The following is a 17,201-nucleotide window of genomic DNA, read 5'->3' as shown; positions in this document are numbered from 1 at the left end:
AAGGTTGGTCAGGAAAAGAATTAAATCGGAATTGAATAACTGTTGTTCAAGGTTTCTATATAATCAACAATCTCTTTCCTAGCTGTTTATATTGCAAAACAATGGCCCTTGTCATTTCTGAATATTTCAGAATATGTTTTGGGAAAGTAACGCGAACCCAGTTGTTATCAAAACGTCTGAGATTTTCTGTTCCTTAGGCTAGAACAGCCCTGGAAACTATGTTGGTGGCTACGTTTTCCGGGACAGTTATCGCGGGTTATTTCCTTTAAATATTATCATGATAAAAATATTTCCACTTTTTCAAAATCGTCCCGCCGATTTGTAGTATTGAAAGGTGTTGCTGGGATGATTCACTTCGTCGTCAACTTATGTTTGTGTTTCTTGGAACAAGCCACTGAAGTTATAATGTCTCAATATGTCCGTCATAAGCTTTCGCAGAACGTTCCTTTTTCGTACGAAACAAAGATTAATAAAAATTTTGCATAATTTAACTTTCTTTTAATCGCGTTTAAAAGTCAATAGTATGCTAGAAGACAACTAAAAAAAAAGTAAAAAAAAGCTTGACTATCAAATGTAACATAAATGTGCGTTTTTGGTTTTTTTAGGGCTCTAAGAGTTGCCCTAATTGTGACTTTCCGGAAGCACTAAATACTGTATTTTACTGCGTATAAGCTCCAGATAAACATATTTGGCAATAACCAATAAGTTCCCTCCTCTCCCATCAGGTACACCCACTAAAGAAATCTTACAAAATGAGAGAGACGCCGAAATACACTCAACGTTCCCATATTTTTCTCTCAGTTCTGGACTTTCGAACGTCCTGAATATTTTCCACGTAGCTGTCATCGTGTTTTACGGATGTGATGTTGACACAAATCATTTTCTCATGAATCCTACCATGATTGTCATTCGTTTAAGTCACGCAAGCCCTTTGTTTCCTCACGTGATAACAATATAATTTGATAAAGAAATGATTCCAGGATACCTACAAATCCAAATTCTAGAACCAGTTATAAACAGATTTATAATTTTTTTGTTACTGTGTGTTGGTTGTGGATGCTGTTGGTTTTGTTTACTAGCAAAGGTGAGTTATACTCACTAAACAACAAAAATATTTTTTTGATTGTAAATCTGAAGCCCAATCCGCGAATATAGCTAGCAAGGTACAACGCAACCTCATTCCCAGCCTTTTGTCTCAAGGATGATTTGTTTATTGACAGGCGCAGCATCAGACAGAGAGAAAAAGCCTTGGGAACGATATTAGATAATAATATAAAATTAAATTCAGCTACTGAATTATTTATCAAGGTTATGCAGGTTATGATATTCTAACGGGACGGTACCGTAGAAGGGCTCTGGAGACGTGGTTGATATACATTTTCATTAACCTGGTAACCAATGCTTTTCTCTCCTCCGTGAAAATTAAGAAGTACAACTGGTTTACTTATGTTAAGCTTTGTGATAACAACTCGAGGGAAATAACACCCCTGGGGCGAGGGTGTTAGGAGCGCTAAGAGTCAGTACGTACTTGTGAACACGTAACCGACACGAGTGTTGCATACACACGACTGGTTGACAATTTACTTAAAAAAAGATGTTTATTAGAAAACTAGACATGATGTTATTTAGCGTTCCTGTGTTTACGTCTTTCATTAATTAGAGAATTTTTGTTAACAATGCATGACAGGATCTATATCACTGTATTCATGTTGCATACGCACAAATTGTATCGTCAAAACATATGAAGTCACTTCTTAACGCATCCAATTGAATTAGGTTTCTTACAGTTAAACGGACATTCATTTAATTTGAACATTTTATAAAAAGCAATTTTATCTTGATTTTATCTACAGAAGGCGTGAATAACATGTCCTTATAGCTAGACACACGCTTTTTTAAACAAGAAAATATAAATGGCCCTGGTACTACAATTCTGCTTTCAGTATCTAGATTCACTTAGAAAAAGGTTTTAAAGTTTAAAATAAAAAAAGTAAAATAATAATAATAATAATAATAACGAAAATAAAGTTGAAGGCATTTATCAAAAGCCAGGCATAACTTTTGGAGAAATATCCACATGGGTTCGCCTGTCTTACATATTCCTGTTCTCAGCATCTAAATTAGCAGACAATAGCGAACCGTCTACCATTTTGAACACGCAGACGAAAGGTATTTGTAATATAGAAATACTTTGTTCGTCCCTTACCGTTTTTAGATTACATTACCCTAAAAGTAGAATTTTTTGTTCAATCACAGCAAAATATTTAGACGTTAAATACAGAATTTTAAAATTTCTTTATATCAGAGCGAAAACAGGGAGAAAAACATTTTTCGCATGTGATCATGTCATTTGATTTAGAGTGGGAAGGATATCCATAACCATTAAGAAAAACATAAACGAAAATGTAGGTTTCTCATATAAAGCACTCGAAACGAAGCGGTGATAACAATATTGCCGCAATTGAGTGACGTCATACGGGGAAGTGCAAAAAGACGTGACGTACTTTATTGTTAAAACTCTCCACATTAGAGACTTAAACACTTTAATGAGAAATATCAGAAGTATAATAATCAAAACTGCGGAACTTGTAAGTTCTTTGCAGAGAGAAAAAACCGACAAGAAAAAAAGAATTTGACATGATCGCGGGTCGCAACTTACAGGCGTGTGGGACAAACAAATAAAATAATAAGCTTAATAATTACTTTTCCTTTCACGGTAAAATTTCCCGACTTCGTCTTTTTTATCTCTTTCCGACACTATTATGACGAAATTATGCCGTCAAAATCGCTACGTGAGCCGAAAAGGTTGACATACTATGATATAACTGTGACTACGAAAGCAAAACAAGAGTTCGTGCCTTTTTCACGTTTAAGTTAATCTCCGGCCGATTGAAACTATAGACTTTGTTATTGATGTCTATAAATTTCATTGCAATATAGTGGAAATTGACCAGTGCATGGAATTCGGATAGAGGTATTGTGATAACTATTTCAGTTGTATGCTCGACCTATTGAGATTTTAAATAAACAAACGCACAAATTATGATGGAATTTAATTGTCTTAAAGATGACGATGAAAGATCTAATAGAATAGACTTGCTGCATAGTCAATGAAGTAAGTATTCCTATTATGTCATCGCCGTAACAAATTCTCACAGTGTGGACTGGGTACTACATTGTGTTGAGAAATCACTAATTTGAAAATACATAAAAGTATGTAGATTACATGTGAAACAAATATTTTTTGACTGGTGGAGATTGGGTATTTTGTTGTTTCCATGTTGTTTCCTACAAGCCATTCTCCCTTTTTATGTTAGTTCTTTGTGCACGTTGTTAATTGAGTTTAGTAATTCATATAATGGCGTGTAATCATCCCACTTATTTCGACACACAATCGTAAATGCTTGCTCACACTGCGCTTCTGTGAAATACCTTTGAACATCTCCGAAACATATTTTCACTTCTTAAAAATTTCAATCTACCGAAAGGTGATTTTTATTTGATTTAATTAGCCTTTTGTTCTCGTATATATTTTGTGATTATGCTTTTTATTATTATTACGATGTTTCCTTTAAATATAAGATGGTGTTTTTTTTGGTTGTCATCTAGTCACTCTAATGTAATGATTGGAGTCGAGTTGATATCAGCTTCGTTGTAAAGACTTGATCCAAGTATGTATATAGATGGACAGTGTTGAATTTTTAATTAAAGAATCTAGTAGGTTTCCATGTATTCATCGTTGAATTTTTTTCTGGATAAAGTAGTTGTGAGAAATTTCCTGTATTGATACGCGCTTTTTTTATAAGAGCAAACCACGTGAGAAAACAAGTTTCTTATTCGTCTAAAAATTTAGGGAGACTCAAGAACATTCAGGGTTTACATGACTTTGATTGTAAGAACATCTTGAAGTTCTGTGTTATCTTACAAAAAACCTGGCTGTTCTTGAACGTTTAATTTCTTCGTATCTTAAGAGTTTGTTTGTTGTTGTTGCTTTTTCGTTGTACATCTTTTGCGTCTGAAGGTGTGACTCTTTAAAGTATATCCAAGCCATGGTTGGACAAGATAAGCGTATTAGTGGTTATGCTTTTAAAATTGCGACAAGTGCTTGGAAACCAATTTTGTTTTCTAAATGACAAGTGAACGCGACAAAATAATTCAAGTTTTTTTTCCCGTAAGTATTGGAAGAGAGTTTCACAAAGCTGATCTATGTTTCTTTTGTGCATTAATTTTAAAATAAAGCTTCGTTCATCAACACTCATATAAAAGTAAATCGACTAACAGAAGTGTATGTTACATCTCCAGCAGAGAGGTTTTGTTTGAAAATTAAAAAGAAAATTTGATGATTAAATAAAAGTTAAGAACTTGTATGTAAGCTATGAAGTGTAGCAGAACTAAGCTAAATCTATGAATTGTAAGTTCAATTAATAAAAAGAAAATGCGCAATTAACACTTCTGCCCTGTGTCTTTAAAGAGTGTATATTTTGCTAGCATTGTCATTTCTCAATAAAACAAGCCGGACATTCAGGTAGTCTTCGATGCTTGCACGAATTCTTAAGAAGGCGGATGTTTAGATTTTTAGCCATTGTCAAAAAACGTAATCAACATTTTTTTGCTATATATTTACGTATTTGTTTGTTTAAGCACTCAAAGTAAACAAATATAACCAGAGGTTATACATAATAAGCAACAAGAAGCTAGAGAGAGCAAAGACAAAGAGATCAATCTATACCTTCCTTTACTGGAGAAGACACGTAAAGTATTATGGAGATAAAAAGTTCCTTGAGCATTTTTGGGTTATTTCTCTTGCTTGATATTCGAATTATCACTTGTAACTTGGATGTATTAGTTAGCGGTGAAGAAATGCAGAAATTGTTGTTTGGTAAGAACTGTTTTTTTTGTCTGCTGTTTGTTTGTTTCTTTCGTGTTAGCTTAATTAACAGTTTGTCAACTATTTGATATTTATAATGCTAGCAAACAGCTAAAAGCGATACGCAGGTACAGCCAATTCTCTGTGTGATTGCAAATATGATAATGATCACGTCACCAGCCTTAACCGAAGTAAAAAAAAAAAAAAAATGACGTAAAAATAACAATAACAAGAATGTCGTAAATATCTCTACGAGATGTATTAACTTGTTTCAAAATGTAAACAAAAAACTTATTGTGGGGAAACAGAAAAAGGGAAGATGTAAAATGTGGAAAATGTTCAGGGGCAGCGTTCATATGAAGATCTGTCAACAACACAAACAGTTCACCCAACACGACTGACAACAACACATTCTAAAACACAATTTTTTACGTGACCGGAAGTTCAAATAATTCAGTTTCCCATCATTATGTTATTTCAAGTAAGTACAGAAAAACACCCTTATTAAAAAAGGCACCCATATTCAGATTTGACATGTTCTTTTGGACAAGAAATATTTTTGCTGAAGTGGTTTGCTTTTAAAATTACATTGGTTCAAGTATGCTAAAATGCAACATAACAAAAATATACAAAATTTGACAAAAACATGAATACAATAAGTTTGTCACCATAGTAACATCCAACACGAGTATATTTCACGACATTGTAATTTTGCAAAATTCGCTCATAAAATGGTAGGACGCAGTGCTGTTTACAGGAGTAAACCATTTCTTGAAGCAGTTTTCTCCTTTTTTCATATCACACAAGATCTGCATCGATGCCATCTGATGTGAAACCTTGGAAAAGGAGGCAGGATTCGTTAATGAGTTGATTGAACAAGCAATTAGTCATAAACTGATTATCACTGATGACAGTAGTGATGTAGTGTTTACTGCTTCAATTAAAATCATATTAACAATTTGAACGGATATAAATGAAATCATCGAACATTGTTTGAACCATATGCGCAGCAAAAAATATATTCACATCATTCTACCCCACAGCTGGATGTTGTATCCATTTTGTTTGTGGACATTCAAAATGTTGACATTTTTGTTACTATTGTCGTCTTTAGGGTCGGAAAGCGACATCAAAATTGTGGAGAATGGAAATCTCTCAAATATTTTGAAGCGAAATCTTTCGGCGTTTCTACCACCGATACAACCAAAATTTTCAGAACTGAAATTGCAATTTGCCTCAGCGAACAGGGTAGGTGTTATATATATATTTTTAAGTTGATTTATTTGCTAAAAGTTTTTCTCGAGAAATGGGAGTGTTAGCTACTGGTTAAAATGATAACACAGGCTGTCATCATGGCTAAGGGAAAATGATATTATTGCATTCGTGTAAAAAAATATTTGAAATAAATTAAAATTAAAAAGTAAGCCAAGAAAGATGTTCACATGGGATGTTAATATGTGTTTTCGGAAGAATCGTCATAACTCCACTGTTTAACGGCCTTATCAAAAGGAAACTCCTAGAGATTTATGACGCTGCTCTTTTGTGTGTTCAAATAATTTTTAACGGTAACAACTTTGACCAATGAAGACACATTCAACAAATTTTTAACATTCTGAGCCTCGGTAAAAAAACATATCGGTTATCAATGACGGAAACTCTTGCGTAATTTTTCACATTTCTAAGAACGTAAAAGATAAATTATCACGATCATGCAGCCCCCTGGACATAAATTGGAAACATTATTCTCTTTGTAGTTTTCCAAATTCGTTTGATATATCTTATCGGCAAAGGTTGTAAGATCCGATGAGAGTTCACACTAGAATGAAAACGTTCACCGGCTTTTTACGTTACAATAAGTACAAAGCTTTACAAAAGACGGACGGCTGATTGACTGACAAACTAAACGTCACTTTGTCGAACCAAAGCCGACATTCTAATGGCGAAAACACTGTATCGGAGTGTGTTGACGGCTAAATATTAACTAATATATTTTATTGCTAATGAATTTAATTAACATCCTGTAAATACATGATTAGACGAATTTTATATTTCTTTCCTGTACATAATAAACATACACAAAACAAACAAATTATTTACTAAGGTGTCAGCATTTTTGTCCTGTAGACTTAAAAGGTTTTGATCAATTGATTTTGAAGTCGTCCGAAAAATTGTCTTTTTTAAAACACAGTGAAAAATTTTATTTACGAAATCAATTTTGGATTATTCTCAAGTGATATGAAAAAATAACAACAAAGAGAAATTATTAATCACTGACTCACAAACGCAGGAAACCTGTTTCTACTTTGAGAAAATTGGCCGCTAAACGTCTTTGTTATGGTGCGAATATCTAGCGGTGTCTTCAACTGCCCGCTTACAATTTGAAACAACAAAAAATAAAATACAGTGTGTTCACTGTTTGTTGCAAAGTTACCAAACGGTCACCATTGTAAGAAATCGTCGAATAACAAAGTGTATCGAGCATGTTAAGTCACACCTGTTTGTTATTGTCATGTTAGGTAATATCTTAGAGTTGCGGATAAAACCACTGAAAAGCGAAATTTTGAAGCATTTTTTTTTGCTTCTCAAAAGTAAGAAGGTACTGTATAATAAGTTAAAATATCAAGTAGTAGTAAATTTATCACTAATAAAAAAAAGTGCCAAAAAAATAAAATGCAAACATGAGAAACCGTTTGTTGGATCAAACACACTTTTCACAGAATGAATTTTTTTTTTGGAAATCAACAAATAGCGTGGATTATCTTTGAAACAGATCTAGTTAAACTATTCCAATCTAAAAATATTTTAGACAATTTATGTTGATAATTCATTTATGCGGTCAAGCCAATGTTATTGAAGGCGTGTTTATTTTTAAGTGTAGGAGTTGAGCGGTGAGAAAATATACTCTTTTGTTGGAACGCTATCTTCAATATCTACTAATTACAGTTTGTTCTTTTTGATATATTTACATGCAAAGATGAGTAACAGATTAAAATTTGTTAACTATTCTCAGTAATTGGTTAATGCGACAGGTTAAATTTTTTGGCTATCTTTTCAAGCAAGCGTTTTTTTAATAGCCTCAATAATGTATTGGGCACAAGTAAAATCCTGCGGCAAATTCAAAATTCAATACTTTCGAAATTGTGATGAACTTTTGAGAGCCAGAGCTCCGATAATTGTTATCTTTTAAAGATTTGAGCTACTCCAGCCGACGACGAAACTAAGCATTGCTCAAAATCACTATAGCAAACCATGAGTGGTGAGAGTTCACCGTTGAACAACAATGTTGTTACACTGTACAGCTTGTTATATAGTTTTTCACAAAGCTTCGTGACCCGAATAGTTTATTTTCTCTGATTTTCTTGATTTTAGTTTTCTTTTCTGAGTTTTTGGTACCTTTTAACTGTTTCTCATTTCTTTTTAAAGATCTCTCATAAAACATTTATATAACCGATGTAAAACCAAGCAGAACGGCCTATTGTTGAACATAAGACGATTTAAATAGTATTTTCCCCTAACTGCTGGCCAGAATAACCCACCTCTCACTCGAGCTCGTGGAAAGAAGCATAGGCGGGAAGAGGGTTTTCCTGGCTACCTAACTGTAAGCTTGTGAAAATCGCCCAACTACCATCTTTTACGCGTGCGCATTAGATACGTGTGAAAACGTGTGAAAACAGAAGAAAAACCTTTCGGCAAACGTTGATTATTCGCAACTTGAGGATAGCTGAAGAAAAAAGCATGCTACAAGGAAATTGATCTGTAAGTTGATCATATTTAAAATAAGTTAACTTCAAGCATTAATACCTCCGTCTAATAAAATTTGGAGGTTACATTTTTGTAATAGCATTTAAAGTTTCGTTGTTGGGTATTTCATTTTTATACTTACAAAAGTCTTTTTCTCATTAAAATATATCGATGGCGTACTGTTTAATGTTTATCCGCTTATCCGTTACATTTGTCTTTGCGAATCACAGGTAGAGCAGAAATATATTTGATTTAAAAATATTCTTTTGACTTTATTTTTCCCCACAACATTAGTAACTACTGTTGTTGTTCTTCATTGCAAAGTCACGAGGAATTCTGCTGCAGCGTAAAAACTTCAAAAAAAATATGTATCTTGCTACCCCTTCGTGTAGCACATCACGAAGTGAACTGCGTTGTGATAAACAGTCGTGCTATAAACATTATTCCCTCTATAGCGGTGAACATAAAAGACATTGTTAAAGGTATCATCTACTGAGATGGACAAATGTATAATATACTTCTAATAAGAAGGATTAGAAGGATTTAAAGTTTTAAACAAATCTTCTTTTACCTGCTTACATCAGCACGAAAGTTATTCCAACGTTTACAATTCTGATCCTCATCAATCTGTCTAACAACACCAGCTTAATTAATTTCCTAATGACGTTAGGAACGCCTGGCTATTGATATATTTTACTTGATGTGTAATTAAAAATTAAGTTACCTTTCCAATTTAAAAATTGAGAAAAAGAAGTTTTGAATAGGTAAAAATGATAAATACTGAAACTCCACCAATAGACTACAGTGGTCGATTAGATCGAAATTGTGCTGGGGATCTTCCCATTTTTTGGCAGAAAATATCAAACTTAATCATAGTTCTTTTTAACTTACAGATCAACAGTATTTTACTATTTCAATTATTGCTACCACATAAAACTTTTAACCTTTTTCTTTTTAGTTATACTATCGAATGAATTTAACGTCAAGTGATCTAACAATTATGGCAGACCCGACCGTGACGATACCTTATAAGGGCAGACTACAAAAGAAATTTATAGGTATGCCAGGACTTCATTTTTTTGCGTTGCTTTTAATTTGTCAGAGAAAACATAAGACAGAGGCATTTGATATTGTAGTGATGTCTTTAAACAACATGTCATACTGAATTTATTTCTTTTCTTTTTATTTTATAGCCTTCGAAATTAGGTTTCCCTGCAGGAAACTGAAAACTGGAATGGTCAAATTAGGGATAGTTGTGGATTTCTTTTTTAACAAAGAAAGAACGTTGTATAAAAGAATTGATTTGTCTATGAGAAGATATTGCATATCAGGTAAGAATGCACAGACGGTCTTGCGGGGTAGGACATTAAAAACTGTCTCATTCATCCAAATTTATGTAAAACATAAAAACGAATCGACGGTTGCTTATTTTCTTCTTTTTAAAATCCTGACAAATGGAACTCGCTTGCAATAGATGACGCTATAAAAATTATGACTTTATGTTGAATCATTGTTGAAACTGAAGGATATGGAAAGGATTAAGTTCTAGCTTGTTAAGAGATCAGTCCTAAGGCATCTTCAGGATTATTAAGAAACGGTAACTTACTTCACCGTCTCCTGAAATAATATAAACAAAGGGTTTAAAAAGAGATAATCGTCATGAATTTCACATGACTGTCTGTTAGCAACATCTGTGAATCAGATCTTAACAGGATCACGTCTCCCAACAAGCCCTCAAACAGTGGTTTCTTTTCCTCCTTCTCCGTCAGTAACATCCCTACTAATTAAAAAGTATTTAGTTACCAGACTGCAATTATAATTATACAGCATGACAGGGATGGATATTTTTGCTGACTTATGTAAATTTACTTCGTGACTATATTGAAGTTTTTATGTTGTAATTTTTTATCAGAGAAGAGAATACCCTCTCACGGCTTGCCATCCGCTGGATGTAGAAAGAAATGCAACTTGAAAAACTTCAGAAGAAAGTATTGCTTGTCTGACTTCGGTAAGTGACGTTAAAATTGTCGTTGTTTTTTTGTTGGCGTCATTGTTGTCGGCTATGCGGTGACTACTGTTTTCTTTTTCTTTAGTTGCACGTGTAAAAATTACAAAAGCTGCATTAAATGAAGCAGAACCATATTATTTGGCAAATTTTCCCAGGAGACGTATTTACAAACGAGCACGCACACTAAAGATGATAAAAAAGAATCAAGTTATAAAAGCACGTGGCGCCAGACTAACCTGTGACTGCAAAGTGTTAGAGGAAGGGAAGAGATATTTATTATTTGGTCGAGAAGACCGGTATAATAACGTACTTTACGTAGATAACTTTTCAATTGCGTTTGAAATACCGAAAAATGACAAACGTGCCGATTCTGTTGTGAGAGACTTCCAAAGAGAACGGCAAACAATACATTGTCCGTTTTCAAATTTACTGTAAGTAAAGCTAAAGCTAGAAAATATTTTTCCTGCAACGTTATTTTCTTTCTTGAAAATGGCGATATTTATTTAATTGAAATGAAAACATGAATATATTGGAAAACATTGTCTAGCTAAAGATACGAAGGGTTAAGTATAATGGTGTCACCGCTCTTCAAAAGACAGAGAGAAAAGAAAAATCGAATCATTAACATTCTAATAAAAGAAACATGCTGGCTTCTGGTAAAAGTAAATCGCATGTTATTGATGGCGTTTCACATTTATCTGTTGGCTACAAAGTTTCCTCTCCATTAAGCTGTGCAAATACCTTCTTGAATACTCCATGCTGTTTTAAACAAACGCACACTATATGGAAACTCATTGTTCATAGTATATATATGTAATGTATTTTGTAATTTAATTCACTTAACGTTCTAACTAACTTATCTCGAAGTTTATTTCTTTAATACCAGTTTCCATGTCAGCAAGGAAACACTGGACTATGCGATTTAACTAAGATAGGATGACCATATTAGGCTTCAAAGCATTAGCGACAACGAGACGCCATTAAATGTTTTGTCCAAAGTAATTCTTAAATTTGCTTTCATGACTGTAGTAACCACAAGGCCAGTGCAGGGAAGTCTACCCAATAATTTAAATTTAAATATTTATTTAAATTCAAATGTTTATTTAAGTCAGCTAAGGAAATAGATAAATAGAAAAAACGACGGAAAATCAAGCGGCCAAAATTTTCGCCGGCACATTTTGCGTAGCATAGCGTACACCTCTCTACAACGGTGACTTGTTATATGGACTCGCAGGACCGAATGAAATGAGGATCAAACTCTTACAAAACTTTTATGTAGCGGATATGCAGCGGACAGTTTATAACTGACAATTCTCTATAACTGACGTCGTTTCAAGGTCCCTGAAACTAACCTCACTCTATTTTTCACTTTGAAGTCAGTTAATGCGTAAGGTCGTGCAATTTTATCAATTTTTATCAATAAGAAGTAGATTTCTGACAAAATCTACACAAACTTTACACTAATATTTTTTTAAAAATGGTCCAAATTATTCGTAGACCCAATTTTTTTGTCGGCCCTGACTAACAAAATGTTAAAGAAGCAACAAAAATACGGCGAACAAAAAACGAATGTGAGTGTTTTTTGCCGTTGGAAACATTGGGGATCAGTTACAAACGCACTGCGTAAACTTTGTTATATGTCGGGCGGTCGAAAGATAACTACAGGTGCATTACACATATTTTTATTAAGACAATAGCTTTTTTACAATAGAAGCGATGGCATGATAAAATGATGTTACATAAACTTAAAACGTTTAGTTAAGAAATATCTTTTTTAAATGTATAATTAGTTATTTATAAAAAAAAATTTGTGACGTATGAGCGACGTTAAAATGATGGTATTGAAACAGTGTTACCTCTTGCAGTGAAAAGTTTTCGATCCACGGGCGAAAAATGGAAACGGGAACACTGCATCATGTTTCACAGTAAGTCTAGTGCGGTTATACGCACAAAGAAGTGTGCACAAAAATTACTACCCTGGAAGATATAAGTTTCGCAAAAATATTATACATTAAAGGAAGAAGTTAATGCGGAATTGATGTTTTTGAATCTGACTTGGATTTCGAAATGTTTTATTTTGCATTTTACTCATCTGGTTTGTAATCTTTCTGTAAGTTGAACATAAAAATCACTACAGCTATATGTCATAGGCAAAACAATAGCTATTTAACGTTGCAATTCCGCAATCTTTACTCTAGTAATGTCAATAAAAACATGCGCATTCTAAATATTTCATTCTGCACTTTGCTCAATTCTCGAAGTGCTATTCGCAAACTAAAATTCAACAATCTTTTTTTCCGCAAACGATCTATTCCCTTACTGGAATGAGCTTCTTTCATTGCCTGAAAACAAGATATAGATAAAAAAAATTCATTTAAAACAACCTTGCGCAAAATTAATACGTGATAAATTATATTTAATTTTTGTAGCGAAAACTAATGCGTACAAAATTTCAATTCAAATCCGTTGCCTGAAAAACATTACGCGCGAAAATTACAATAAATAAAGTATTTATTTATATATTTTTATAAAGTATGAATTAAGTTTTATGAATTTGCTTTTTCTCATTTCTAGAAGTTTGTAAAAGGCAACTTTTAATGATACGACACACTTTTTTTTAATTAAACCGATTTAATAACTGAAAGTGATTCATCATCAGGTTTAGAAGAAATTGTTCTTTGTCCTAATTTTCTTTCGACCACGATACAAATTGAAGCCACAATAATCAAAACCAATGCACCAACGCCAACATAAACGAAATTAATATTAAACTTCTTGGAACTTCTTGTTTCATCTAAAGGCAAGTTATCGTCACGTCTCATCATTCTAGCCATTGCTAGTGCTACTCGTGTAGGACCAGCTGTTGTGTAGACTTTAAACACACCACAACCTTGCCAACAAAGTGGATCCACCGTAGGGTTAGTCTTAACACCCACACCAAAACATTCATTACATGGGATATATATGGTGCCATTTGGACCTAGAATACGTCCAGTGCCTGTAGGTGCCGTAAAAATCTTCGTTGTCATCTTGCCTGATTTTGCAGCTAAAGGTTAAAATTTTATCGGATACATTGAAATGTCAAGGTTAAAAATGTCAATATGATTTTATTTTTAACTGTATTTTTAATTTATCATACTAAATAAAATCGATGCACAGATAAAAACAGCCTTAGCATTCCGGGGGCGAAAATTTCATGTTGATTTCTTGTCTAGGCTTTTTTATGTTATATGTTTACATAATTTCGGACGAAATGTAACTCGTTTCGGTGTTGATTTCTTTTCGGTGTAGAAGACTGTCATAAAAATTTTATTTTGCCCTCAAAATATCAATGCAAACACGATTTACCCGAAATGAAAGTATTGCGCATGTTCAAAAAGTTATTGCGCATGTGTCCTAAGTTATGGCACCTGTGCAGTCCACACAACCCCAACATGAAAAACTTTATTTAACGATATTTCATAGTGGTTTGAGATCTTATTTTAGGTAAATCTCATATCAAACCCATGTAAGAGCTACCTAAATGAGAAAGCTTTGGTGTAAGCCATGCTTTGCAGATTAAATAATTATAGCTACCTCGTGTAGATGTTAGGCATATTGTCAATGTGATGAGTATATACATAATATGAACCATGACTTTTCTGTTACTGTTTGTTTTCTAAAATGATATAGATTTCCAGTTAGTTCAGCAACCAATTCTTCACATTTATCTGTTGTTGCACAAGTTATATGCTAAATCAATTTGTCACGTGATGGATTACCGCACTGTCGTCTGATTATTCAGTGATTCTTTTCAGTCAAATTTATTGATATAAATGTTTCTATAACAGAAAAAAAGTTTGTGTGTGGCTAATTTTATTATATTTATCTGTTATCCAATTTATTTGACAGTTGGAAAATATGCAAAAATCAATGTTTGTCACTAAGCAGCTGGACATAAATGTTTTGATATTCCTGGGAAGAAGAAAACAAAAACAATGGCAATAGGAACGTTGTTTATTAGTATTTGCTTATTTGAATATTTTTTTATTTTTATGCACAAGTTTATTTAAGCCTTTTTTTACAGTAATAGGGTTGACGGCTAAAGTTAGTGTGTTTTGGTGTTAAGGTGTTTTCATGCAACACTGGAGTTTTACAGAGAGTTATATCTCCGGCGCCTACCTTTATGGAACTAAGTTTTGTGCTTTTCACCAAATAATGCGTTCGTAAAAGTTTATGCGAACGAAATGTGATTTTTTAAAGTTTTATATAAAGCACTTGAATAATTCTGACTAAAAACAAGAAGCATGAGAAAATTAAATATTAAATTAAAAAAAAACAAAAAAAAAACATTACACTAAATTAAAGTGTTTAAAAATTAATTTAAATTCCTGATCCAGCTAGGAGCAAAAATAGTAATGTGTGGTAAAATATGGCCTAACAAGGTGCATAGTTAAAAAAGTTAAAAAATTTTGATCTATCCTGTTTGGCATGTTTTTTGTTTTGGTCAATGTGTCAAATTGTGTCAAAACCCGCCGATCCTTCAGAACTACACACCGCTTGGGGAACATGTTGAAAGAACAGTGGTTTTACTACATACACGATACAAGAATGAAAGCTTGTTTTTTCTTTAAACAAAATGCACCAAAAAAGCACAATAAATAAAGTGTTACTTTCTGACACAACATCCTTTCTCTTCCCATTTCCTTTTTTTTAACCAAAAACTGGAAAAAATTGTACTTCAAGGGTAAAAATTGCTAGGTGAAGGTTTCGCGAGAAAAAAAAGAAGAGAAATTTAGGGCAATCACTCCTGTAAGAGACGATATGTTTTTTGCAAACTTTGGAAAAACTTTCGCGAGCGAAAGTTTTATTTTTCATTATCACGTGAAATAAAGGTGAAAATGTGGTACCTTGAAGCAATGAATTTTCGAGAACTAATTTTCGCAAATCATTTTTTGAAGTAAATTTAATTTTCGCGATAACTGATTTCCGCGAAATTGAAAAAAAGTCCTAATATTTCGCAAAATTTTTTTGCGAAATTTCGCGAAAAAAGGTTTTTAACCCTATTCGGTCCGGGGGGGATTCCGCCCAACCCCCCTAACGTTTTTTTTTTAATAACTCTTTAATGCTACGTTGCATGGCTACTATACTTACTGAGTTTCAATATTTATCTATTAGGCACCTGCGTGCCAAATTTGTAGGTCCCATACCGTTCCGAGGCTTTGATATTGGCTATTACTCGAAAGTACTCCTAAAAATCTCTATGAAACCCTTATAATGGGTAAAATATAATAACTCTTGTTAGGATTATCATTAGAACTTACAACACAACTTTGTTTCATCAAGGAAAATCATTTTGTATGTTTTGGAAACGTGATTAACCCGATTTTCCGATTTTTTCGGATTTTACCCGAAAATCGAAAAAAACTGCTGAAAAACTGCTGAAGTTGAAATTCCCATATATATTATATATACAATGCCGCTTGACTTGTGGAACCCGTTATAAGTGAAACTTTAACCAAGTGGAACCATCTTCCCCGATTCCTTGGACTTCCTTATGAAGCTCTTTTAATTTCTTCGGATAAGTGGAACCCCGGATAAGATAACTTTTGCTAACTGAAATCATTTTTATGGTTACTTGTAACTGTAAGTTTTGCTTGATATTCATCAAAACAAATTTCGGAATTCCAGCATTCGAACGTATTTTTTTACATTCGAGTCACTAATTTTTCGAAACTAACACGTGCGTGGTGTATGTCTTCTTCCCCTTTCTGGAATCTTTCGCACTTGTATTTTGTCAGGATTATTGTCAGATTTGGTCCCATGAAGTTCCACGACAACTGTAGTTCTAGGTAAGAAATAAACTAGCTAGTGTAAATCATTTTTCAAGAAGGAAATAAAAAAAAATTCGCGGGAATTCAATTTCGTAAAATTGACAGATGTCAAGAAGAGATCAATTAGCACAAAATTAAAAAAAAACAGGTTGTTTTTTTTGCTGCATGAATTTGAATATTTTAACAAGTTTCAGGTGAGGATTTTGATTGTTTGAGCACTTTTGTTCTATAAAGGAAATTCACAACTTTGTAAATTTCTTTAAATTATAAAAATAGTTGTTGCGCGTTGTAAATGTTGTTGATAAAACTAGTTGTTAATACAAGCAATGACTTTCATTTTATTTGACTGTTTTCGAAGTGTGATTAACTAGCAATCACATGTTTGGTATCGTAAAATTTTGGAATAAATTTACCCATTTCGATTTTTGAAATTTTTAAAATCTCCCTCATTTTACTCAAGCGATTTCTAAAATTTTAAATATCGAAGTCAGTAAAATTATTCCAAATTTCCCTCTTAAACATGTTATTACTAGTACTAATAAATTTAATTACATTTTTTGCGTAATAGCTAGCCATAAACCTGTGGAGAAATCCTCCTGAATTTATCCGTCGGGAAAATATAAGAGAATTCTTTCGTCGCTATTCACAGTTACTGTCTTTGACTCACTGCCAGAAAGCGAGCATTGTTATATAGACTAGTCATTAGACTGTGATAAAGTCCACGTGCTCACTAGTCTTTAAAACTTTACAAGAATTATCTCTTCGTAAAAAA

At 33.1% G+C, this 17,201-nt stretch overlaps 2 protein-coding genes across 3 annotated transcripts; one reads left to right on the top strand and one right to left on the bottom strand.

The window, feature by feature from the left end:
* The first annotated feature begins 2,854 nt into the window (after window positions 1-2,854).
* Window positions 2,855-11,471, top strand: LOC130662526 (uncharacterized). Of its 2 annotated transcripts, none has more exons than XM_057461417.1 (7): window positions 2,855-3,115; window positions 4,642-4,879; window positions 5,982-6,115; window positions 9,567-9,666; window positions 9,802-9,939; window positions 10,521-10,616; window positions 10,702-11,471. In XM_057461417.1, the coding sequence occupies exons 2-7, from the start codon at window positions 4,762-4,764 to the stop codon at window positions 11,049-11,051; spliced, it is 936 nt and encodes a 311-aa protein (XP_057317400.1). In that variant the 5' UTR covers window positions 2,855-3,115; window positions 4,642-4,761; the 3' UTR covers window positions 11,052-11,471. The 2 variants fall into 2 exon arrangements, with proteins under 2 accessions (XP_057317400.1, XP_057317401.1); XM_057461418.1 differs by lacking the exon at window positions 2,855-3,115 and adding an exon at window positions 3,522-3,671.
* An 824-nt stretch (window positions 11,472-12,295) lies between these two features.
* Window positions 12,296-14,438, bottom strand: LOC130662527 (uncharacterized). Its single transcript, XM_057461419.1, has 2 exons — window positions 14,193-14,438; window positions 12,296-13,662 (listed from the first exon to the last, which is right to left on the bottom strand). Exons 1-2 carry the CDS (start codon window positions 14,248-14,250, stop codon window positions 13,238-13,240), a joined length of 483 nt encoding a protein of 160 aa, XP_057317402.1. The 5' UTR covers window positions 14,251-14,438; the 3' UTR covers window positions 12,296-13,237.
* Between the last annotated feature and the right edge of the window lie 2,763 nt (window positions 14,439-17,201).

The sequence above is a fragment of the Hydractinia symbiolongicarpus genome, chromosome 10 (assembly GCF_029227915.1).
Source record: "Hydractinia symbiolongicarpus strain clone_291-10 chromosome 10, HSymV2.1, whole genome shotgun sequence".
In the NCBI taxonomy this organism is placed as follows: Eukaryota; Metazoa; Cnidaria; class Hydrozoa; order Anthoathecata; family Hydractiniidae; genus Hydractinia; species Hydractinia symbiolongicarpus.
This window is presented reverse-complemented; position numbering and strand designations above follow the sequence as displayed.

Coding starts and splice junctions, on each gene's coding strand:
- LOC130662526 (XM_057461417.1), top strand. CDS start 4,762: ATGGAGATAAAAAGTTCCTTGAGCATTTTTGGGTTATTTCTCTTGCTT. Junction 9,667..9,801: donor ACTACAAAAGAAATTTATAG/GTATGCCAGGAC, acceptor TTTATTTTATAG/CCTTCGAAATTAGGTTTCCC. Junction 9,940..10,520: donor GAGAAGATATTGCATATCAG/GTAAGAATGCAC, acceptor ATTTTTTATCAG/AGAAGAGAATACCCTCTCAC.
- LOC130662527 (XM_057461419.1), bottom strand. CDS start 14,250: ATGGTTCATATTATGTATATACTCATCACATTGACAATATGCCTAACA. Junction 13,663..14,192: donor ATGCCTAACATCTACACGAG/GTAGCTATAATT, acceptor TTTAACCTTTAG/CTGCAAAATCAGGCAAGATG.